The 25,125-nt window shown below is 36.3% G+C and overlaps 1 protein-coding gene across 3 annotated transcripts in view; it reads left to right on the top strand.

Moving 5' to 3' along the window:
- The window catches only part of LOC131048658 (ribonuclease II, chloroplastic/mitochondrial), a 108,883-nt gene that overhangs the window by 16,579 nt on the left and 67,179 nt on the right, over positions 1 to 25,125 (top strand). For all 3 annotated transcript variants that reach the window (XM_057982699.2, XM_057982697.2, XM_057982698.2), the window contains exons 2-11: positions 20,328 to 20,490; positions 20,680 to 20,793; positions 20,878 to 20,955; positions 21,041 to 21,172; positions 21,565 to 21,786; positions 22,098 to 22,283; positions 22,386 to 22,448; positions 22,626 to 22,732; positions 22,806 to 22,955; positions 23,099 to 23,258. In XM_057982699.2, coding sequence (XP_057838682.2) covers positions 20,328 to 20,490; positions 20,680 to 20,793; positions 20,878 to 20,955; positions 21,041 to 21,172; positions 21,565 to 21,786; positions 22,098 to 22,283; positions 22,386 to 22,448; positions 22,626 to 22,732; positions 22,806 to 22,955; positions 23,099 to 23,258 — 1,375 coding nt within the window. The remainder of the gene's footprint in view (positions 1 to 20,327; positions 20,491 to 20,679; positions 20,794 to 20,877; positions 20,956 to 21,040; positions 21,173 to 21,564; positions 21,787 to 22,097; positions 22,284 to 22,385; positions 22,449 to 22,625; positions 22,733 to 22,805; positions 22,956 to 23,098; positions 23,259 to 25,125) is intronic.

The raw sequence follows: 25,125 nt of genomic DNA, 5'->3' as shown, positions 1-25,125 counted from the left end.
TATTTGGAGAGACAACACCCCGTTTGTGTTGTATTTTATTCGTATCAGTATATGCTGCATGTGTGTTTTGTGTTATTTAAATTTATTGTGTAAAAACCTCAAGAGACAATTTCATGTTTATTTTTGTAAAAGTATTTTATTAGTGTCACTTGACACATGTGAGGATTTAAATTTTAATATTTTATCTTGTCTCTTGATGGGAAAGTGTTAATTATTATTATTTTTAAATAAAATAATGTGTTGTCAAAAAGATATTTTGAGAATATAATATTTGGTGTGGTCAACTTATGTTTGACCCGAAAATAAACTTCAGAGGGGTTTAAAATGGGTTAAATGAACACCTAGGGGTAGTTTATTAGGGTTTCCTGAAGCCCATAAGGTATACCTAGGGGTTAGGGGTAATTTTAGGCAAGTTTCTACTTTATTATGATCTTTTTAATGCTTTTAAAATTGGTTTTTTTGAGTTGAGCGAAAATTGAAAATTGAAGTGAAATCAAATCCAGATTTTCCCTCTTGGAAGGAAAGTCTTTTTTTTTGCATTTTTGCTTTCTTTCTTCTTTTTTTTTTGATTTTTTTTTTGAATCCTGTGAGAACTCAGAGAGTGAGCTTCTTAAGGAAGATTTTTGGGAATAGCTGGGTAATCACCCACTCTCCATTTTTGGAGACAGAAGAAAATTTGAAAAGAAAATAATGTTATGGAATAGAAAAAAATTGATTAAGGGTAGAAGAAAAGAGAATTGTGGATTGGGCAGCTCTTCATCAAATATCATAATAACCTTTGGGCAGATTAAGGTTGGCTTCAATTATTATTTTTAATATCTTCTTCTTGTTTTTGTCTGGAAGTTGTTGGTATAAGAAATCTGTGTTCTTGAAAGTTTGTGTTAGAAAATCTTTTGGTATTTTTGCTTTATAAATTGTTGTGTTTTGGGAGTTTTCTCAAGATCTCTTACTCTTGGGAGAGAAGAGGATCTTGAGGGTGGTAGCAGTGACAGCCCTCGAGTGAGAGACTCTCTTTTGAGAGCGATCACAAGGGATCTTTGTGTGACCCTTGCTGCATGGCTTGTTTGTGCAATGGGGGTCATAAGGAGGGATATAAGGCTAGAATGCCTTTGGGGGGCATAAGGAATAAGGGGTTGAGATTATTGATATTATTATTGTGCCATGAGGTGGCTTCTTGTTTATTTCATACTTGCAGTTCTCCTCAGGGTATTTGGTCCACTACCACCCTTTGAAAATGTTCATCACCAAAGTGTGGTGTTGTGAAAGCCAGGTTGGGAATGTGTCTGGAATATCTGTATGCATTGTTTTCTATGTGTTTGCCTGTTTGTTACCCGTCTAGGAATTGGTTCTCCGAGCTCGGGGGTGGCTACCAGTTAGCCTAGACTGGGAGGTGAGCACTCCGTGGTCATATATGTGTCTTCTTTTATGCAGGAAAATCAGTGGAAAGAGAATAGGAACCATGAAAGAGATACAGAAGATTGTTATTGAAGATACTTAAATTCAATTGCAGAAGTTTGTTTAAAGTTGCTATGGAAATATGCCTCATTTATAGAAAAGAGAAACAAGTTGTATTTTGTGAAAGTAGACTTGAAGCTTTATTGTTGTGACTATTCAGAGAATACATTCTGTAAATTGGAAGATTATCTTAGAGATGTTGTAAATAAGAAAAGCTTGTTATTTCTACTTCTGGCTTATTTAAAAAAGGAAAGTTAATTTGTGTAGCATGCAAAAGCTTTATGTATTTTGGAAAGAAATAAAAGAATTGTTTTCATTTAGATTTTACCTATATTTTTACTTGAGGCAAAATAGAAGTCTAATTATGCTGAAAGATTATAAGTATTTTAAAATGGAAAAAAAGTTGTTTTATTTGAATATTTTATTGGAAAAAAGAAAAAAAGAAAAAAAATATGAATTTCTTTATTTCCAAAAAAAGTATAATGAATCTTTGAATAATACTCTAAATTGTATTTTAGTTAGCATTGATTTAAAAGCTTATTTTATAGATGTATTCAAATATATATATATATATATATATATATATATATATATGAATCTTTGAATAATACTCTAAATTGTATTTTAGTTAGCATTGATTTAAAAGCTTATTTTATAGATGTATTCAAATATATATATATATATATATATATATATATATGTTTATATTTTTGATTTAACTTAATGTTTTTCCCTTGATTATATTGGTTTAAAATTTTGCATGTAAAATTCTCTTTCAAAAAAAAAAACCATATATAAATTTATATTGAAATAAATTTCATCTTTTTAACTATGCTTATTTAAGTTATGAAAATGTATATATATATATATATATATATATATATATATATATATATATATATATATATATATATATATATATATATATATTATTATATATTATATTTAAAAAAAAAAAAAAGAATAAATATATTATTTAGTTTAGAAAATATTTATAAAAGAAATTAGAACCCTAATTAGGGTTGGGCAACAATATGGTTTTTTAATTAGGAAATTATAATGGTATTCAAATTTAGAATTAAAATATCTGCCATTTAAGTAATATATATATATATATGTGTGTGTGTGTGTGTGTTTCCATATATATATATATGTCAATATATGAATTTTTGAGCATTGGTATAGTAATTAAATTTTAATATATAAATATATGCATATTCAAATATGAATATATGTATATATTTAAATAATCCTGATTTTAATTTGGGATAAATTATAAAGAGAAATTTTAAAAAATAAAATTTGAAAGGACTATATAGTCATATCGGGAGATAGAATTAAAATACCTCTCCTATTTCCTTTAGTTTGATTTATTTAATAAACCTATTGTCTAAGTATCTCTGGGAGATAGAATTTAACTAGTAGGTTTTCCGCAATTAAAACTTAACGATTAATCGATGCTTAGTTCGTTTCGGAATTAGCTCGAGTTTAATAATGAAAGTTTCTTTAACGCTTGTCGCAAGAGTGAACTTGTTAATTAATTTAGTATGTTTTTTAAAATAAATTTGTTTCGTTTTTGCCCTAAATTTTGGGCATGACAAAAAGCATCCTGGATAGAGCCCCGCTGCTAGTCAGACATCCATAGTCCCGACGAGGTTATCGCCGCAAGCTCACGAACATTGCTCCATTGCCAGCGAGGCGTCTATAGCCCCGATGGAGTTACTCGTATGTTCCCTTTAGCCAATTTTGATATTTCATTTCATTTCATTTTTTCCTTCTTGATTTTTTTTTCTTTCATTTTCTCATTTTTCCCTTTTGATATTGCTTTTTCTCTTCGTCAATTCCTTTGGCTCGTAAGTAGTGAAGCTTACTAGGGTTTGAGGATTGCAGTGGCACTGAAGTCAGATTTTAGATTTTTCACCAATCACAGCTTTGCCTGAAAACCATAATGACTTGGAGTCTATTAATGTGTGAAGATATAGTAATCAACAGATGTTGGCATCAAAATACAGAAAATGATTCCCTTCCAAGTCAAATACAGGTCCTGATCAGATGATAAAGCTGGAGAGGAACAACCTCGGATTCCAAGCACTTCATGAATAGATATCTAAGAAATGAGTCTAACATAAGATCCAGGATATTGCCAATGTGTGAGCAACAACACAGACGCCTTTCTCACAAGATGGAGGCTCCCACTCAAGACACCTAAACTAAAGCAAAACGACCGACAGACCGACCCAAAGCAAACTAAACTAAAGCACACACCAAAAGCAAACGAAAGAAAGCAAACAACTAAACTACCTGAGCCACACTAGATCATGAGTCAAATGACTCAAGGCAAATTAAGAACAAGGCTCAACAGACCTCTAACTAAAGACACGAAAAGAAAACCTACTCTAAACCTATATACAAGAGTCCTAGACTCGACACGACTCAAAGAAGCGAAATATGTACATGACTTCACATGATTTCTCAGGTTGTGCAATAGGAGCATGGCAAACGTGATGGTTCTCAGTCGGGCAAATTCATCCTTAAACACAGAAAAGCAAACTCTCACCATGCATCTCTCATACTCAAGCAAGTTTTCACTCAAAATGATCAACTGAGGTAATGTGTTAGGACCATGATCAATCCAAATACAAATTGTTTACCCAAAATCCCCATAATCAAAATCATAATAACTTTCAAGGCTAGGATTAAGGAAAGAGACAACCTGGCATATTTCTCGCTCAGATGAAATTGTATTGTCGGAAGCAAGGTCACCAGCTGTTTCAGGAGGTCGCCATTGATGATGAACTATTCCACGAGCATTTGCAGTATGTTGGTCCTGATTTGGAAGTTCTTCTAGAAACGAGCCCAGCGCCCCTTTGAATGGCTCAACATTCTTTGTTTTCATTGAGACATCTTGCATAAACCAAGCATCTTCATGAAATTTTGTCAGCATATCTTCAAAAACCAAGCACTCCCTAATGGATTGAGCCTCAAACATCTCCTCTAGTCGATCAAAGATAATCTCAAGTGATGTCTCATCTTCAAGCATTGTCTCAGGAGGTCGGAGTTGATGATGGATCATATCACTCACAATAACTTGCTTATCTTGAAAAAAATTTGGCAGTGATTCCTCTTGTGTTTCCTCTACAAGATCCTTCAACACTTCCTCAAATAGCATAATGGTGATGAAATCTTCAAGCGCCCCTTTGAATTGTTCTTCATATCTGAGTTTACTTACGATAATTTGTAGCTCTGGATTGTCTTTTTTAAGAATGCCATTTGAGACTTCTTGCAATTCAATCTCAAGGATTTCCTTTTGTAGCATAAGTGAGAATTCCTCAAGGAATAAGTCATCTTCTCCTTTAATTGCTTGTTCAACTCTTGGATCTTCCTTTATTACTGTTTGAGTATTCTCAATTGATTCTTCAACTTTTGTTTCATGGTATTCCTTTTTAGGTGCAAGGCATGGCGAGCTATCCACTGTAATACATTGTTCCTCCGGTGCATTGGTATCACGTACAATTGATCCTTTTCACATTCAGATGCGGGAGCAATGTCTTGTTCATAGGTTCTCCTGAATTCAATTGCAAGATGTGAACCCCAAGATCTGTTCATGATGCATTCTTCCTCGGACAAAGTTGGCATTCCAAACTGGTTTCTGACTTGATTGATAGCCATTTCACATACTGAGCAAGTAAATTCAGAGTGAGGTGAGTTGTGAATTCTACACCACAATGGTAGCAATATGTTTTCTAAACACATTTCACCATTCAAAATGAGTTGACTCTCAATCATCCACATGAAGCTTAGAAGAGGATCCTTGCTCTCTGGGACACTGAAGCTGCCTTCTTCTGTTTCTGGCCTGGGGACATCCCAAAAGAAGATTTTTCCCTGCAATGCCGATTCCATCCTTGATAAGTACTTCAAGCAATGCATCTCATCATGTTCCTCTGTCTCGTGGATTCGACACTGCCCTGGCTTTGCAAACTCAAATAATCTGCGTGGATAAAGTTGTGTATCTAATCTCCACCAAAGTTCAGGAAAATCAACTTGTTGCTCCTCGTGAAACTGTTGTTGCTCCATTGGGAAATCTTTTCCTTTTTTTGATTTTTTGATTTTTTTTTTATTTTCTATTTTTCACTTTTTTGGGATTTTTGGTTTTTTCTCTTTTTTTTGGATTTTCTGGAATAAGAGAGATCTTGAATATCTCAGATTCAACTTGAACGTTCAACTGGTTCCAGCTTGATTCCTTGTTTTTGCAAGTCCAACTGACGACCCAACAATCACCTTCCTTCTTTGTATCACTTCCGTCGAGTGCTTGAGAAAAGGCTTTCCACTGATCTTCCTTGGATTTCAAGAGTTCGTATTCGCTCACCTTTCTTTTGCTTCAATTCTGTCGAGCGAGGAGGGTAAAAAAAGTCTTTAAGATAACTCCTGCAAACATAAATTGATAAAATTTCGAAGTCCAACTGTTCAAGCCCTCCTTCTAGCACCAATTCTGTTGACGTGTATTTTGTACACTATCAAACACAGAATAAAATACCCAAGGGTACCTTATCCTCTCTTGAGTAAAGCCTCTGAATGCTGAAGATATCGCGAAAAGGATCAATCAGGGTGACTTAAAGGTTTTTCGTTGTAGGATCTCTACGTGTGGATAAGCTCTCTGTGGTATGATGTGATTTGCTGGAATCACAAGGGGACTTACACTTGACGACTTGAACGTCTGATTTGCTGGAATCACAAGATTTACTAACTAACTGGACGACAAACAAATGGCAAAAGATGCAAGGTTCAGGAAATCTACTCTACTACCTAGAATGCGAGAAGATGGATGAATGACTAGGTGGATTCCTACTGGGCTGGGTCTCACCATCAGGCTGAACAATTCAACACCAACTCAGTGCGATCTTCTAAGGGATGGTTCTAATATGTTTAAATCGTACACCATTTGACAATGATCACCAGTCAGGAAAATGCATGAAACAATAGACGTGTAACGACTTATGATTAAGCTCATTTGTTCCAGTTGACCACGCAAGGCGCACTTACCATCAGCAAGAGGCTAGTGGTTTGGATTAGAAGGAATCCACCTAGTCATTCATCCATCTTCTCGCATTCTAGGTAGTAGAGTAGACTTCCTGAACCTTGCATCTTTTGCCATTTGTTTGTCGTCCAGTTAGTTAGTAAATCTTGTGATTCCAGCAAATCAGACGTTCAGGTCGTCAAGTGTAAGTCCCCTTGTGATTCCAGCAAATCACATCATACCATAGAGAGCTCATCCACACGTAGAGATCCTACAACGAAGAACCTTGAAGTCACCCTGATCGATCCTTTTCGCGATATCTTCAGCATTCAGAGGCTTTACTCAAGAGAGGATAAGGTACCCTTGGGTATTTTATTCTGTGTTTGATAGTGTACAAAATACACGTCAACAGGTCCCCACTCCGAAAAAGTAAAAAGTAGGATCCCTAAAAAATAGGGAAAACTTTCAAAAAATAGCCATACCGGGGATTGGGCTAAAAATGCCAAAAACAAAACTTCCTAAAAAATAGGAAAAAGCAAAAAAGCAAACTTTCTAAAAATAGAAAGTTGTTCAAATTCGTTCAAATCAATTGCGTTCTTCGTCCTTTGGCCTTTATAGGCACTTTGACGGTGTCTGGACTCTGTTATCACTTGGCTTGCACAAACTAACTTTCAATCTCTGGGACTCAAACCGTTCAAAACTTGACAGAACCGAGCAGAATTGAAGCGGAAGGCCACGGGCTCTAACAAAAACCCTAGAAAGCAGGAAAGGAGAGGGTCGCCATCTTCAATGGGGCGATGTGTGGAAAAGGTCACAATAGGTTTGTTTGGGTTTGTTAGTACAAAAACATGTAAATTCTCTCTCTCTCTCTCTCTCTCTCTCTATATATATATATATATATATATATAATTTATATATGCAGCCTGTAACTATGAATTAAGATTAGAATGCCACATAATATCATATAAACAACAAAAGCACCATAAAATTGTAATCATAGCATGATGATCATACCATCATAGCATCATATACTTTAAGTTCAACATGAAAATATTAAAATGATAATATCAAGTTCAAGTATCATTGTTTCAAAATTCAACTTGCAACAATTGGAACTTTATACTAAGTTAAAAATTTTAAATCATCTAATAGATTCTTTTTCTTCTTCAATGGCATTAGTTGATTCACAAATACTGCCAAGGCCAATGGGATCAGCTGCACCAATAACATTCTGGCTGTCCAAGTCCTCCAATGCAGCACCTGCAAGCTGAGAAGTGGAAGCATCCAAGTCCGTATACTTTGCATTCATATCCCACATTTTTGACTCTCCTTTGTATTCATTATGTTTGTGTGAAAGGAGACGCAAGTTGGAATGCACATATACTAAGCTCTCTGCTCTTTTTGACTGCAACCTATTGTGCTTTATTGAGTGGATGAAAGAATATGTGCTCGAATTTCTTTCTGATGCAGATGAACTAGCAACTTATGAAGACAAGACAAATCGAACAATTAAAACTAAATTATTGAAGTTATAAAATTACTAGCAACCTATGAAGACAAAGTAAATTAAAATTATAAATAAAAAAAACTTGTGATATAATTTTGATTGCGAGGGGCTGCAGCAATTGGAATCGTTGGCCATGGAGGTACCACCAGATATGAGCATCCTTCTTGAATCGATGACGAAGAGCATCAATACTTAAACCTTTTGCATTCACAAACTCTATGAACTCATCTGAAATCAAATCTCGCATATCATCATCAGCAAAGAGTCTAAGGAATGATGCCTTGTACTCATCAGACATTTCTAAGTCTCCATATGCTGGAAGCCTTCCTAGCATATCAAGATATTGTTTGCTATAATATTTTTGTGTCAATGCATAGGCAAGAAGATGTAGAGGAATGGTCATCTTGTTCCATCGTTCTACAACAATTGTTTGAAGAAGGTCTCCTCAGGGCTTTGCTCTTTGTCATTTATGATTTTCTTCATCTTCTCAAGCATTGAGTCAATGCCATCATACACCTCTCCAATGCAAGGCCTATCCATGTCAGTGTAGCGAAGCAAGCCCATATGAAATATTCTTTCCTCTATGTTTGGGAAACTTATGCAATTTGTTATCAAAGTTTGTCCACGGAAATATTGAAATCTCAAGTGATTAAATCTTAAACATAGAACATGCAACCATGGATACTTAACATATGAATTGCCAGAGAAAGAGGGTTTTCAGTAAATTCTAATCGGACTTGCATACATTCTAAATGGAACAATTATTGAGTAATGATTGCTTGCATTTACAGTGGAATTTGGTGAGTTCGCTAATTGGAAAGTGCACAGACAATATCGATGAACTCATACCTTAATAAAATGAATCGCTCATCACCAAACTCAGATTGCTGATTACAGTATTCTGAATAGTTGCAGGCTGCGTTTCAGGTTTTTAGACTATGAAGATGCGGGCGTGCGGGAAGCAAGTTTTGCTCCGCCCGCTTCCCCATAGCCTCTTTTGGCATGCATTTTGTTTTGTTGCGGGCCCATGGGCTGTCTGTTCTGGCTTCGCCCGTGTCCCCACGTGGTCTTTTTGGATGTAATGTCCCCTCTTAAGTGAGGTGTCAATCTGCAGTAATTACTTTGCTAAGTCTATTTATGTTGTGCGTCTCTCAGACTTAGTCAATTTTATGAAAATAAAGGAGATTCTTGGGTGGGCCCAGTTTCACTTAAATCACTTAAGTGAGGTGTTTTCTTTTCTCCCCATCGCTAGGTTGGAATGGAATGTTCTAATGACATGGGAGAGTGCTAAGATAATTTTGGAGTGAATTAGAAACTTCCTTTTGGCATTCCACTTGAGAAAGAAATCTACACAAGCTTTTTGCAGATTTTTGGGTCTTTGAAGGAGGATATATTTTGCTGGAGAAAAAGGAGATTATCTTTGTCTTTCTTTATTATTTTCTTTATTGTTTCTTCTCTGCAAAGTTCAAGACGAAACCCTTGGACTCCAGTTTTGGACGCAGCCCCAAAGCTATCAATTGCACCATTTCTTGACTACATCGACACCTTGGAATCATCATATCAGCGTCTACAACAGTTTCAGTTCATGTTCAGAAACCGAACTTTGTTAGAACAGTTGCGTGAAGTTTTCTTATCAAAGTCTTTCATATCGCATGATCACCATAGAATGAAAGTTCAGTATGTATAAATTTAAAGTTTCCATGTATGTTTGGTGAACTAGTTTCTGTAGCAAACATGGTAGACAATTAAAACAGTATGTTTCAATTATATACATTCCATAAGAGTTTGTAAGGGACTTACCTTATGTTTACTAAAATTTCAATGGGTTGCTATCATTTTCAGAAAACGTATTTCAAGTTTTTGTTTGAAAAAGCAATTTTTTAGTAAACCCCCACTGAGCTTTAAATCTGTTTGAAATCTAAAGAAAGAATATTTCAGTGGTATGAGAGCCACAAAGCCTGCCAGCCTATAGGGTTTCATTTTTCTTTTTTGAGTTGCATGTCAGAGTAACAAGATCCTATGCATTCTAGAGCATCTGAATCACACATATACAACACGAGTAGGGCAACGTGAGGAAGCAGAAATTAACCCAGTTGAATCTGAGATGGGTGACATAAGAGATATAAGTCCGCCTAGAGATTTGAATAATCAATTGGAAAATTTTCTGATAGTGTTTGCCCATCAACAAGAACAAACGAGGAAACATTTCCAGGATAGAATGATTACAGCCATGGGACAACTGAGAACTGATCCCACTCGATCAAGGAGATCTAGTAGTCATCATAGCCGTGAAAGTAGTTGGCATAGCCGTGGTGAGACAGGACCAAGAAACCAAGACAAGACAACTTCTAATGTCGTAAGGACTGCAGATACAAGGTCTGATTGACCATTGTGTCCCAACTTCTTACCTCGTCAAAACAAAATGGAATCCATTCCTGAAGAAGAGGGAGAGACTCAAATCATAGTAGATGTCTTGGCAGCACGAGATGAATATTTGCAGCTGCCAACTGATGTAAGGCAGCTAATGAAGTTAAATCAGTTCACGAACCAGCGTAGGGACAAGGCCAGGAATCGTCTAGAAAGACAAGACAGGAGGCCTAGAGGTCTAGTGAGACAAGCTTTCCAGCCATTGGAATATAAAGATGCCTTGAATAAGATAAATATTCCAACTTTTGATGGAACTGGAGAATTATCAGCAAGATCATGGGTTCAGAAGTTGGATACCTTCCCGACACTCAGACCCATGGAAGAGGAAAAGGCAATACAGTTTGCTACCATGCATTTGGAAGGGGTAGCATATGACTGGTGGCATCATGTTCTCATTTCCCAGGATCATGCTATGGTTCAATCGTATGAAGAATTTGTCAATAGGCTGATCACGCGCTTTGATTGGAAAGACATAGAGGTATATTATAGGGAATTAGCCCACTTGAAGCAAGTAGGACAGCTTGAATCCTACATCAATGAATTCCAAAAAATTTCAGTAATTGTTCCTGATATGCCTCAGAAAAGAGTCACAATGCTCTTTATTGAATGTCTAAGTGACAAACTAAAAGGTCTAGTTAAAGCCCATAGGCCCAGTTCTCTTGATGATGCTATTGGATTAGCAATGGACTTAGAAATTACAGCACCTTATGAGCCTCAGAAGAAAGATTACAGCCCTTGGAAATCTGATAAAAAAGGGTCAAATCAGCAGAGAAACACAAGTTTCAATCAGCCAAGAAGTGCACCATCAAAAGCTGACCAGGAATCACGTAATGAACTTCGGAGGAAAAAACTATGTTTTTCCTGTAAAGAACCTTGGGAACCAAGATATCGCTGCCTTAGAAAAGGCAAACTTCTTTTGATTGAGGTACATTCGGAGGAGGAAGTTCAGGATGAGCCAGAGGACAGTTTTGAGGTAGATAACACACAGGAAGTTCAGCCACAACAGATTGAGTTGGAAGAGACTACTATTAGAGGGAACCCACACATAACTACTCTTTCGGGAATTCCAAGAGGTAGACCTTTCCGACTGAAAGGAGTTTTAAAGGGGCAGCGAATGGTATGTTTAGTAGACAGCGGTGCTACTCATAACTTTATTGATGAGGGTCTAGTCAGTAGACGTGGACTTCAGGCATAAGAGTTTCCTAGATTTAATGTTATTGTTGCAGATGGTATTCCCTTGAGTTGTAACCGTGTCATACCACAGTTGAAAATTCAAATGGGAGATTATACTTTGTCAGGTGATTTCTATGTTCTTAGTCTCAGTAATGTTGATGCTATTTTGGGACTTCAGTGGCTTGAGTCATTACAGAGGTATGTTCAGGATTTCAAGCAGATGCAGTTGGAATTTATGGTTGAGGGTAAGAAAACAATATTGAAAGCTATGGCAGATGGAGGACCTAGAGTGGTTTCTGCTAGAAGAATGGAAGCTTTCATCAGACATGATGACATAGAATAGGCCGCCCATTGCTTTGTTTCTAATCAGTCTACCACAGATAAGGAACCCTCTCTCCATGTGGATATACAATCTATGTTAGATAAACATGGTGCTGTGTTTGGGGATATTCCTCCTGGACGTCTTCCTGATAGAGGATTTGAGCATGTGATTGAGCTCGAAGAAGGCTCAAAACTAGTGATTACCACTCTTTAGAGGCATCCTCGTCATTTGAGAGAGGAAATTGAAAAGACAATCAAGGAGCTACTGAAAATGGGGCACATATGCCCCAACTCCAGCCCTTTTGCTTTTTCTATATTGCTGGTCAAGAAGAAAGATGGCACTTTACGTATGTGTATTGATTACAGGGCATTGAATAAAAGAACCATTAAGAATAGATATCCCATACCTAGGATAGATGAACTTTTGGATGAGCTGCATGGTTCAGTTTTCTTTTCTAAGATTGACTTATGGTTTGGTTATCATCAGATAAGTGTGAGGGAAGAAGATATTCAGAAGACAACATTCCATTGTCATTATGGGCACTTTGAATTCCTTGTTATGCCCTTTGGACTCACAAACACACCAGCAACTTTTCAATCTTGCATGAATCATATCTTTCGTGAACAGTTGAGGAAGTCTGTTTTAGTATTCTTTGATGATATACTAATCTACAGTAGAACTTGGGATGAACATTTGCAACACTTAGATATTGTTTTAAGTATCAAGGAGAAGCAGTCTTTGTTTGCAAAAGCTTCGAAGTGTGAATTCAGAATGTCTGAGATACTTTACTTAAGACATGTGATCGGAATTGACGGGGTAAAAGTTCATCAAGAGAAAATACAGGCAATCATGGATTGGCCACCTCCCAAAAACATATCTAATTTGAGAGGTTTCTTGGGTTTATGTTGCTATTATCGAAGATTTGTGCGAGGTTTTTCCTAGTTAGCTTCTCCATTGACCAATCTTACTAAAAAGGGTGCTTTCCTGTGGTCTTTAGAGGCACAAAATACATTTGACAGGCTCAAAGACATCATGAGCACATGCCTCGTATTAGCACTTCCTGATTTCACAAAGCCTTTTATTGTAGAGTGTGATGCTTCTAGGCAGGGGATTGGAGCCGTGTTAATGCATGAGAGGCATCCTATTGTGTTTGAAAGTAAGAAGCTCAGAGATCTAGAAAATCTGTATTCCACTTATGACAAAGAGATGTTGGCTATCATGCATGCTTTAGCCAAGTTCAGACAATATTTGGTTGGTGCAAAATTTATTGTCAGAATTGATCATAATAGTCTGAAGTACTTCTTGGAACACAAAAGGATCTCAATGAACGTCAACAGAAGCGGGTAAGCAAAATCCAAGCATATGACTTTGATGTAGAATATATCAAAGGAAAAAAGAATGTGGTTGCTGATGCACTTTCTAGGAGACCTACTCTTTGCTCACTTATAGAGATTTCAGCTGATTGGAAATCTCAATTGTTGTCCGAGTATACTAAGAATTCCTATGCTTGTGATTTGGTGGATGGAAGAGTACAAGATGATAGATATTCTATGATAGAGGATGTGATATATAACAAAAACAGAATCTACCTTGTGCCTGAGTCTAAGTTGAAGCACAATATTATGAGAGCATTACATGACACTCCTCTTGTTGGACATCCAGGGTTCTTCAAAACTTACAGGCAGGTAAGGGAGAGATTTTCTTGGAAAGGACTTAAGGATGATGTGCTGCAACATTTTCGTGAATGTCTGATATGCCAACAAAACAAATTGGAACATACCTTTCCTGCAGGGCTTCTGCAACCACTACCCATTCCGGAATAGAAGTGGGAGGGCATATCAATGGATTTCATCACAGGTCTTCCATGAGTACAGGGGAAAGATTGTATATTTGTGGTGGTGGATAGGTTGACTAAATATTCCCATTTCTTCGCCATTGCTACTGATTACTTAGCTTCGTAGGTTGCTAATTTATTTTTCAGGGAAGTGTTCGGATTGCATGGTCTTCCTAAGACCATTGTTAGTGACCGGGACAGCAGGTTTATCAACATGTTTTGGCAGGGACAAAAATAACACCCAACACCAGTTACCATCCTCAGACGGATGGGCAGACTGAAATTGTGAACAAATGGGTTGAAGGCTATCTCAGAAACTATGTTTCAAGACAACAAAGTGCTTGGGTCAAATTGTTGCATATGGGTGAGTATTGTTACAATACTACCTATCATATGACTATTGGGATGTCTCCATTTAAGGCATTGTACGGGTATGAAGCTTTGTCATTTATAGACTTAGCCTTTGATGATAGCAAGGTTCCTTGAGCAAAAGAAACCATACAGAATTACCAAGATATTCTCAAAGCATTAAAAGACAATATCTTATAGGCACAAAACCAACAGAAAATGTATGCAGACAGACATAGAGTGGAGAGGACATTTCAGGTGGGAGATTTGTTTTTTCTACGCTTGCAGCCTTACAGGCAATCTTCATTGAAGAGTAGTGGAGCAGAAAAGTTGAAACCAAGGTTTTATGGACCTTACAAGGTGCTTAGGAAAGTTGGAGAAGTTGCTTATGAACTTGAACTATCAATAGGAAGTAGGATTCATAATATTTTCCATGTCTCTTGCCTAAAGAAGGCTTTGGGACAACAGACAGTTGCCTCTCCTGAGTTGCCACCATTGGATGAAGAGGGAAAACTAATTCTAGAACCTAAAGGTATTGCAGATTGGAGGGAAAAGAAGCTAAGGAATAAGATTGTTTGGGAGTACCTGATAAAATAGAAGGGATTGCCTATTGATGATGCTTCATGGGAAGGTGAGAAGAGATACTACAACATCCTAATTTACAATTGCTAGTGGTCCAGCAATCTCGGGAAGGGAGGACTGTAATGTCCTCTCTTAAGTGAGGCGTCAATCTGCAGTAATTACTTTGCTAAGTCTGTTTATGTTGTGCATCTCTCAGACTTAGTCAATTTTATGAAAATAAAGGAGATTCTTGGGTGGGCCTGGTTTCATTTAAATCACTGAAGTTAGGTGTTTTTTTTTCTTCCTGTCACCAGGTTGGAATGGAATGTTCTAATGACATGGGAGAGTGCTAAGATAAGTTTGAAGTGAATTAGTAACTTCCTTTTGGCATCTGACGTGAGAAAGAAATCTACGCAAGCTTTTTGCTGATTTTTGGGTCTTTGAAGGAGGATATATTCTACTGGAGAAAAAGGAGATTATATTTGTCTTTTTTTATTATTTTCTTTATTGTTTCTTCTCTGCAAGGTTCAAGACGAAACCCTTGGACTCCAATTTTGGACGCAGCCCCAAAGCTATCAACTGCACCATTTCTTGACTACAACGACACCTTGGAATCATCATATCCGCGTCTACAATAGTTTCAATTCATGTTCAGAAACCAAACTTTGTTAGAACAACTGCATGAAGTTTTCTTTTCAAAGCCTTTCATATCACATGATCACCATAGAATGAAAGTTCAGTATGTATAAATTTAAAGTTTTTGGGTATGTTTGGTGAACTAGTTTCTGTAGCAAACATGGTAGACAATTAAAACAGTATGTTTCAATTATATATATTCCATAAGAGTTTTGTAAGGGACTTACCTTACGTTTACTGAAATTTTATTGGTTTGCTATCATTTTCAGAAAACGTATTTCCCTTTCAAGTTTTGTTTGAAAAAGAAATTTTTAGTAAACCCCTGTTGAGCTTTAAATCTGTTTGAAATCTAAAGAAAGAATATTTCACTGGAGGCTCCTTTTTGTGTTGCGGGCAAGCGGGAGGCTTGTTTTCCCTCCCCGCTTCCCCGCGCGATCTTTTTGGGGATTTCCTTTTGCTTAGCGGGCGAGCGGGCGACGTTTGCAGGTGACATGGTGTGGTGGGCCCCTGACCTTCCGGGCGCGATCTCCATCGTCAGATCATCACTTGGAACTCCAATTTGGCGACTGCGTTTTAATCCTTTGTTGGGCTCTTTTGGACGCTTATGTGGCAAGATCTTGTGCATCCATGTACGCGTGAGATTTCTCAATCGACGACTGAAATTCAATTTTCTCGGTGGTCGTTGGAATTCAATTCTTCTGCAGGAGGTAGTTGTTGACCCGATGGTCGAGGTCCTTATTTTGCTTAGTTGGCGCCCCAAGTTAGATCCTTTCTGCATTCAACCACCGGATTTTCACCATTACTCCAGATTGGACTTCTGCAAGCCTATTTTGGATGCCGCCCATGTCCATTTAATACATTTTGGAGACTTTCTTGCCTTTGCCGTGCCGCCATGATGCATCTGTCACAGAGATGTCTTATCCTGCAACCCTTTTTGCCTCTTTCAGAGATGATGACCATTTGCAGAGGGTTATTACACGCAATCTAATTCATTCTGTTGATTAGATCAGTCGACTTGGTCTTCCTCCCTTTTTGCAGATTTTTTGTAACCTAACCCTAGGAGGGTTAGGGTTTCCAGCTGTGATTCAATTTTGAGTTATGCCTCAGCTATAAAGGCAATTTCTGTATATTTTCCAAGGGATCTTCTTTCTTTCTTTTGCAGAAAACTATGTTCTTCTGCACTTGTAAATTTTGCCTTGCCTTTGCATTAATGAAATTAGCTATTTTGCCTACTTTCAGTTTGGATAACTTGTGTAATATTTTTTTTACCTTTTTGTTTGAATGCATTCTTGTCTGTTTTTTGAGTATGTGCGACTGTGTTGATCCCTCTGAGAACTTCATTTGTGAACTAAGTGCAGCTCCTTTTGATTTTCATAAGAATTTCAACCTCCATTCATGCTTTGGGAAGCTAACTAGGATAGGAAGTTGTGCATATTCTTGGTTGATTTTCATTGATGTCTTGTGCAGTTACAGGTAGGAAGATCAATATTCCATCTAGGTGCAAACCTTTTCCCCTCTTTCAAGCATTCCCTCTTTCTCCCTTTTCCTTGTCAGATCATAGATTAGGTTTTATTAGTGTTGGGTTGGTCCAACACCCTGCATTTGGATTGGATAGGAAGCCGGCTTTCTTCGGAGACTCAACCTCACTCTTGCAAGTCCCACACTTGGGAGGTTGTTTCCACATTGCACAGGGTTGATGATCAAGGTTGTTCATCAAGTGGGTTCAACTTTTGTGACAACAATGTCCAAACATATGGAAGCCTAACATTGGTTGTGTTGTATGGTAAGCAATGCACCCTGCGTAGGTAGGGTATCGTCTGTTGATCGAAAATCTTTGAACTTTTTCTGTTTAAATTTAAAATATGAAAAATATTAATAAAACCAGTATTTTTTATTTGAAATTTGACTGTGCTAGATTGCCCAAGCTTGCACAACAATGACACTAGCAGAATCTTTTGGATTTTGCACAATATTTTGCGCAAGAATCATATGGTCAAGTAGGGGGGAATTTTTTTGATGGCTTTAGGTTAAGTGTGTTGATTTTGACAACTTGATAATTGATCTATGGGTTTTTGGGCTTTTTGAGTGCAATGGTGGGCTTTGTTTTGACCTAAAATCCTTTGAAATGCCAAGTACCTCCTAGATTTGGCAAGCATCCCTCAACTTCAAATCCGCATAGATTTGGTCTCAAATTTCCAATTTGGATGAAATAAAAGACAAAGCTGGCTTTCTCAAACCCTCTAAACTTAATGGTGAGCTTAAATTTTCACCAACAAGCTCTGATTTTGACCTGCAATACAAAACCACAAAGAGTAAACCCCAAAATCTGATATTACTATCAAGTTTTTTTGATTCTCCATATCATCATTCAATGCAATTTTTTATTTGAAATTCGGCCGTGCTAGACTGCCCAAGCTTGCACAACAGTGACGCTAGCAGAATCTTTTGGATTTTGCAGAATATTTTGTGCAAGAATCATATGGTCAAGTAGGGGGGAATTTTTTTGATGGCTTTAGGTGAAGTGTGTCAATTTTGACAACTTGATAATTGATCTATGGGTTTTTGGGCCTTCTGAGTGCAATGGCGGGCTTTGTTTTGACCTAAAATCCTTTGAAATGCCAGGTAATTCCTGGATTTGGCAACCATCCCTCAACTTCAAATCCGCATAGATTTGGTCTCAAATTTCCAATTTGGATGAAATAAAAAACAAAGCTGGCTTTCTCGAACCCTCTAAACTTAATGGTGAGCTTAAATTTTCCCCAACAAGCTCTGATTTTGACCTGCAAATACAAAACCACAACGAGTAAACCTCAAAATCTGATATTACTATCAAGTTTTTTTGATTCTCCATATCATCATTCGATGCAAGAGAAGAGCAGCATACCCAAATTTCCAATATCTACCAAGAAGCAATCTCACAAGCTTTGATGCCATGCAAGAGTTGGTATAGAGTGCTCTATACCATGCAAGATTGGCTGAAGATTATAGCCACCCAAGATCTAAGCACTTCATGAAAGCACAAAAGAGATGAACTATGAAAGAATAATTCTATTCTATTAAAGGATGCAAATGATAGATTGACAAAACATGAATTAGATTACAAAGGGGACCCTTTGGTTATATAGGCTGAGGTGAACATGTTATTGCATAAGGTTATGACACGTCTTAATCTTATGACTTTAGACAACTAACATGATAAATATTGAATGACCTAGGAAACAAGAAGTGAATGTGATAAAATAAGATCACATGACAAACTAAAACTTCTAGAAAGATTCCTAGGAGCTATGTGTACCCTAATTAAACTTAAGTAATATGTGTGAGAAGGACCTAGGTGGTGAACCAGCTAGGTAAAATACTCCTTTCACACCAACAAAAATTGATTTTAACTTTCTACTATAGTGTGGCCATTTTACAGTCTTCTTGTAGTTTTGTCTCCACTATTCTTTGTTCATGATTGGAAATTATTCTCTTTGTTCATGAATAAAAATTATCTTGTAGATCTATGAATGCTTCGTTCTTTTGTCATGTGGACAAGGATCTTTCTTCGTTCTTTGTTCTTTTTTCTTTTAATCTTTAATTATTTATTCCAACTTTGGAAAATAGTGTGATTTAAAGCTTATAAAACTGCATAGGCTGAACTGTACGTGCAGCCTGAGTAAAGTGGATTAAGCCTTTGGTTGTTCTTGCCTGGATGCAATCTTTGTCTGCCTGAGCACCATTATCAATGGAAACCATTGAATCTTGTTCTATGGTGAATCAACATTATTTCTACTAAAGTAATTTTTAAACAGAATGATTTCTTTTGTTAAATCACTGTCCATTAAACCTTTTAAGCTTGGGCAAATACAGAATAGAAGTAACATTCAAAAGTCTTTTTCAAACTTGTTGCATTTGTAGCAACAACAATATTGAAAAACATAGTCAAGTGCCTGCGAACTTATATTTCATGTCATCTTTAAGGATAAATTAATGATCTGTGTGAGGCCAAGGAGTTGCATGGAGGACAGTTTACAAATCGATTAAGAGGTGGATCTACCTTCAGGGAGTAGGGGCATGTGACCATATTGGTACCAATGATGCATGTATGTTTGACTAGAGAAAATTAAATGGGCAGGTTCTCCATCTTGAAGTCTTTGAATAAGCATACTATCTTATTTGTTTGTAGATGACACATGATATTACAATTTGGTTCCTTGCACCCAAATAAAAAATATTATATTTGATACATCATGTTCTAATGTTAAACATATCGGAGTGGATCCGTGCACACATGTTTCAATAAATGGGACATACCATAGAAATGAAAGATTGGAGCTTAAAAAACAAAATGCCTATTATGTATTGCAGTAGATATGAGTAAAAATTATACAGAAATAATGTACGGTGCAAATAACAAAGTCTAGCCATGGATGATCCTTGCCAGTTTCATGTTGCTATAGTTTCTTTATGCACTATATCCATAGATCTGTTTTGATATCTCTGGTTAGCTGTTGTAACAACTTGTAATTGTGAGTCCCATTGACCTACTTTGGTCATTGGTGCACATTAATACAATTTCTTTATTTCTAATTATTACTACTATGCCTTTTAGCTAGATATTAAGTTTGCTGTGTGGTAAGTTGATTCATCTGTCATATGGAGCCGTTATAGGCTATTTATTCCTTCTTCTCTGCTATCTGACAATACAAATTGATGTTTAGCTGTTTTTGGTTACTGCTTTGATTCTTGGTTGTGCTGGCAAATGTTGTTCTTATAAATTATTTATTTGTCAATTTAATGATATTGGCTGGTGGCTCTAATAGAGTAGCAGAAGCTATTTTTTTTGCAAATATTAATCAGCTGCAAGCATGTTAATTTATTCTAGTCTTAAAAAATGTGAATCTGAAATATGTTAAGTTGTATTTTATTTTCACTCTGCCCTGATGTTGCAACTTTCAACTTCAAGTAGCAACTTTCATTTTGTGACTGTGTTGATTGAAGTTTATGATGATTGTTTCCCAATGTATTTTGCATACTGATGGTTATAACTATTTTGATTCTTCTCTAGGAACGTGTTGTCTAGCAAAGAGGAGGTTTTACTCAACACAGAGATCAAAAAACATGATTTAGAGAAAGGAATTTTGTTGGAGTTTCAGAAGGATTCCAACAAGACACTTTTGGCAGTTGTACAAAAGCCAGATGGGAAGAAAAATTGGATGGTTTCTGATCAGGTCTCAAAAATATGAACTTTTGTTACTGCTTTTTTGTGGTGTGTATTGTGCTTTCATGCAAGTGGAGTTTGGGTTTTTGGTTCTCTTCATTTTGATAAGCACAATTTTCCTATTCTATAGATGGCTGCATGCAGTAAAGTTTTCATGTTAGCTTTGTTTGGTTTCTAAGTAGTTTTTCTCTTACAACAGAATGGAGTAACTTTTTCCATAAAGCCACAACAGATTAAATATATCATTCCAGGCACCAAAGACTTCGAGCCTGCAGATATTGCTGATTTTCTTCACAGAGCTAAACATCTTTTGGTATGCCTGGACTAATGCTTCCTTCTGTTTCAATAGAAGAGTTCAAATTGGTGCTTTCTTTTTCCTATTAACTATTTGGTGCAGGACCCTTCACTTCTAGAGTGTGCGTGGGAAGAACTCTTGGAAAACGAACAAATAGTCAATGCAGAAGGATTAGCAGAGGTAAGTCGATTTTCTCAATATCTTTATTAATCAAACCTGCATATCTGATCATGGGTATGACTTTTGTGGTTTGATTTAAATTCAGATAATCTATGGTAAAACCGACCCTTTGGAAAGCTACTGTGCTCATGTCTTGTTATCACAAGATGAAGTTCATTTCAAGGTTCGGGAGTCGAAAGGTTATTCTTCTGTATATGAACCACGATCTTTATCACAGGTATATATGAATGCCTAATCTATTTAGTATAAAGTTTATTATCAGAAAATATAGTAAATAGGCTTAGTCTTTTGAGTTCATCAGCTGGAATGCAAGTTTAACTTTCTGGTTCTATAAGAGGCTTTATGCTATTAGATGTTTTTTGAAATTTCCTAACAAACAAGACATTTCAATGTTATGATAAGAAATGTGGTTTGATGAGAATTTTTATTTTCTTGGTCATAACAATCTATAAAACTTAAAAGGAATATAGAAATTTCAATTATTTCTTTATTGTTGCTGACTAGATTGTATTGTTATGCAAAGATTTGATTTATGTCTATTAGTTTATGTTTTCCTTATTCATTAATGAGAATGCCAGCAATTGAATCATATTTGGGTGGCACAAACAGGTGGACGAACTTAGCCAAAGAAAAGAAGCCAAAGAGTCTTATCAGAGAGAATTGGAGGCCTTTATATGTGTTCTGAAATCTGCCAAAGAACAACCTATTCATGCCAAACCTTCAAAATACTCTTGGCAGGCAGATGATAAAATTCAACATCGAATAGAAGCTCTTGAAGCTTTTGCTTTGGATGCTTGCAAATCTGATGAGCAAAAGAGAACTGCTACTGAGGTAACTATATCTATGGTATAGTTAAATATGCCATTAATTAAAGAAGTGCCCCATCAACATTTTGGATCATACTCCGCTATCCACATCAGGATGAGAACAAATGATGGATTGCGAAGCGTGATCTGGAAACTTTGATGAGAACTAAACACTGTATTTTCCAGAAGCTTTTCATCAATTTCATGGACTGTGAAAACCTCATGGACATTTAAGAAGTGCCTTCATTATGATGCCATTTTGAAACACAATGCAGCAATTTCATGTCTGATTGAAATTTTACAAAACCACTTAAATGATGTTGTTTAACAAGCCAGGTATTGAAGGCTTTGGGGATTCCAAGGTTCTCATCTTCTGCGGTAGACCTATTGATAAACATTGGTTACTTTCCTGTCCATGTCAATCTCGAGCTTTTGAAATTTGAAATCCCTACAAAACATTCAGATGAAGTTCTTTCTCTAGTCAGTGATATCCTGGAGCATTCTCTTCCTGATCAAGATGAGGTATTTTACAAATAAGTTTTTCTTGGCAGAATATATTGGTGCTGAGTACTATTTGTGTAGATTTTAGATTCTAATTGCATTGTTTATCGACTTGTATTTCAGCACTTTCGGAAGGATCTTACATATTTGAAAGTTTATGCAATTGATGTAGATGAAGCTGATGAGGTAAGCTTAATTTTTTTTTACATTCTGTTTGTTTAGTGGTGAGTATTCTGTTATATGGGCAATATGTATTTATTTTAAATTTTGTGGACTATCAATATTTTATTTCCTTCTAGACTTTGTTTTATATTCCTTATTTTTTTCCCATTAATTGATCTGGGTGTCGGTGGCCTACTACAGCTAGATGATGCACTGAGTGCAGAAAAGCTACCAGATGGCCGCATAAAAGTTTGGATACATGTTGCTGATGCAACACGTTGGGTGGATCACAATAGTATATTAATCAAGTGAGTTTTTTTAATCTTGGACCCATATCATTCCATTTGTTTGACACTTTTCTGAGATTTCTATGGTGTGCAGAGAGGCAAAGTCCAGAGCAACATCTGTTTTCTTACCTACAGAAACCATTCCCATGTTTCCCTTAAAACTTGCTATGGAAAAGATGAGCCTCAAACAGGGCATTGTTTGTAATACAGTTAGCATATCAGTTGTTCTGAATGAGGATGGAAGGTATAGTAAATTTTTCTTGGAAATGTTTTTTAAAAACATTTTAAACTGCTTGCAATGAAAGTTTCAATAAAATTAAGATGTAGAAACAAAAATGCATTTTTTCAAGGGCATTTTCTTGAATTTCGAAACTTGTGCATGAAAAGTATTGCAGAACATAACATAGAGGTCGCTACAATTAGACCTACATATATGATGACTTATGATGAAGCATCAGAGTTACTTTTCTTGGGCATTGAAGAGGAACCAGAATTGGGATTGCTTTCTGAAGCTGCTGTTCTCCGTTTGAAATGGCGACTTAAACAGGTGATATTTGTAACTTTCAAAGATCCAAACTTCTATCTCTCACCTAATTCTCTTCCGTCTTTAAGTTAGTTATGACTTAATATCCCTAATAATTTTCACAGTAGCAATGTGGAATACTTCCAATCTCAATCCTATACTGAATCATCTATATAAATAGTAAAATACTACTGTCATGTGAGCAGCTGCAGGTTGATAAGAAACACAATGGAAAAGATATAAATATCATTGATGCATGATTTGTTGCTAGGAAAAAGGAAATTTGATAGAAGATGTAATGTCCCCTACAGGAACCCTACTCAATTTTCCCTAAATTTCCCTAATTAGGGTTTGGATGATGCTTGGAAATGTGTATAGTCGAATTAGTATCTTAATCTTGGTTCTGCAACCAGGTTAGTATCACTATTACATAATATTCGACAATGTACACATATAATTTCCATGTTCATGATATTCAATTAATGCCTTCGGAGCTCCATCCAATCAATCCATTGCTAGTGTGAAGTACCATCAGAGATCATACAAGGCGCCTTTGAGCCAATCCGACAGGTTCAGGGGCATGGAAGTACAACTGTCTTACTTCCTCCTGCTTGACTCTTTGGAGTTCAGGGGTACGGAAACACATCCATTATTTGACCTCCTGCTTAACCCAGATGGACCTTTGGCTACTTGCCCTCCTTATATGTACTGTATCTCTCCTCCACAATAGAATGCCCTCTTGGTTGGGGTTTTAAAGGATTTATTCATTTTGTCTTATTACATAAATATACAGATTTAGAAATGTATATACAGACTTAATACAGCAGAGATGACATTATTAAGATCATATGAAGACTATTTTGCTCATAAATGTGTATTTACTCATAATGTAGATCATACCACCAAAATTAATATGAATACTCAGATTGTTGATAAAATGATTTGTATATCTTTGTCTGAAGGGTACGTGATTGTTTCCCTTGCCGAAAATGCAGATACTTCGATGTTCCTCTTGCCTTGCTTGGAAATGTCCTTTAACACTTCTTCATCGGTGGAGGAGAGTGGTGTCTTTTCCATGTGGTGCCTGTTAGTAATGGTAATGACCCTTGGTTCAACGAATCCTTTCACCATAACTAATCCGTCCATAACTAATGCTAACCAATGCTATCTCATCAAACTGGATATGATTGTCAATCACATATTTAGGCACTTGCACAATATTATCGATCAGACACTACTGTCAAATATCGTCTTCTATGTTCCCGTCCTTGAAGGTAGATGATGCAATGTTCAATGAAATTCCATTTGCTTATTAGGTTGTCACAGGGGACTGTCAGATAATGTGAACGCTGTAGGGGGCATTACAGGCTATTAAACTATCTTAATCTTTATATAAAGCTGCTCTTAAACTTATCATCGCTGTTCCATACTAGTCATTTGGTATATATATTATCATAAGCTTCAGGGTTGAATTGGATTGATAGTATAGAGTCAGCATTTTCTTTCTATTTGCCTTGGCTTCATTAGATTACAGAAAATTGTGAAGTTTTCGGAGTAAGAAAATTTTCTAAATTTATTTGATGATTAATATGTTATAGCTGGGGTCATGACAGAAGAGCCTTTTATTTTCAACTCATTTCCTCAAGCTTGAAGTTTTTAGAGAATTTTTATTCTTTGTTCAATAATACATAATACATATTTATAGGGCTTACATCTCTTATAACCACTCCTTTACATAGATAATTATAGGATACAAATTTACAATTCCTAATAAACCATAACAAATACTCACAGATATTAACAAACTAAAAAATGGGCTTGGTATGTATCCTAAAGACTAATAAACCTAGCTATAGGAATATGAATGATGCAATATTCCTAACTCCCCTCT

The sequence above is a fragment of the Cryptomeria japonica genome, chromosome 1, assembly GCF_030272615.1.
Source record: "Cryptomeria japonica chromosome 1, Sugi_1.0, whole genome shotgun sequence".
Taxonomy (NCBI): Eukaryota; Viridiplantae; Streptophyta; class Pinopsida; order Cupressales; family Cupressaceae; genus Cryptomeria; species Cryptomeria japonica.
Note: the sequence above shows the minus strand (reverse complement) of the source record. Positions and strands in the feature narration are given on the sequence as shown.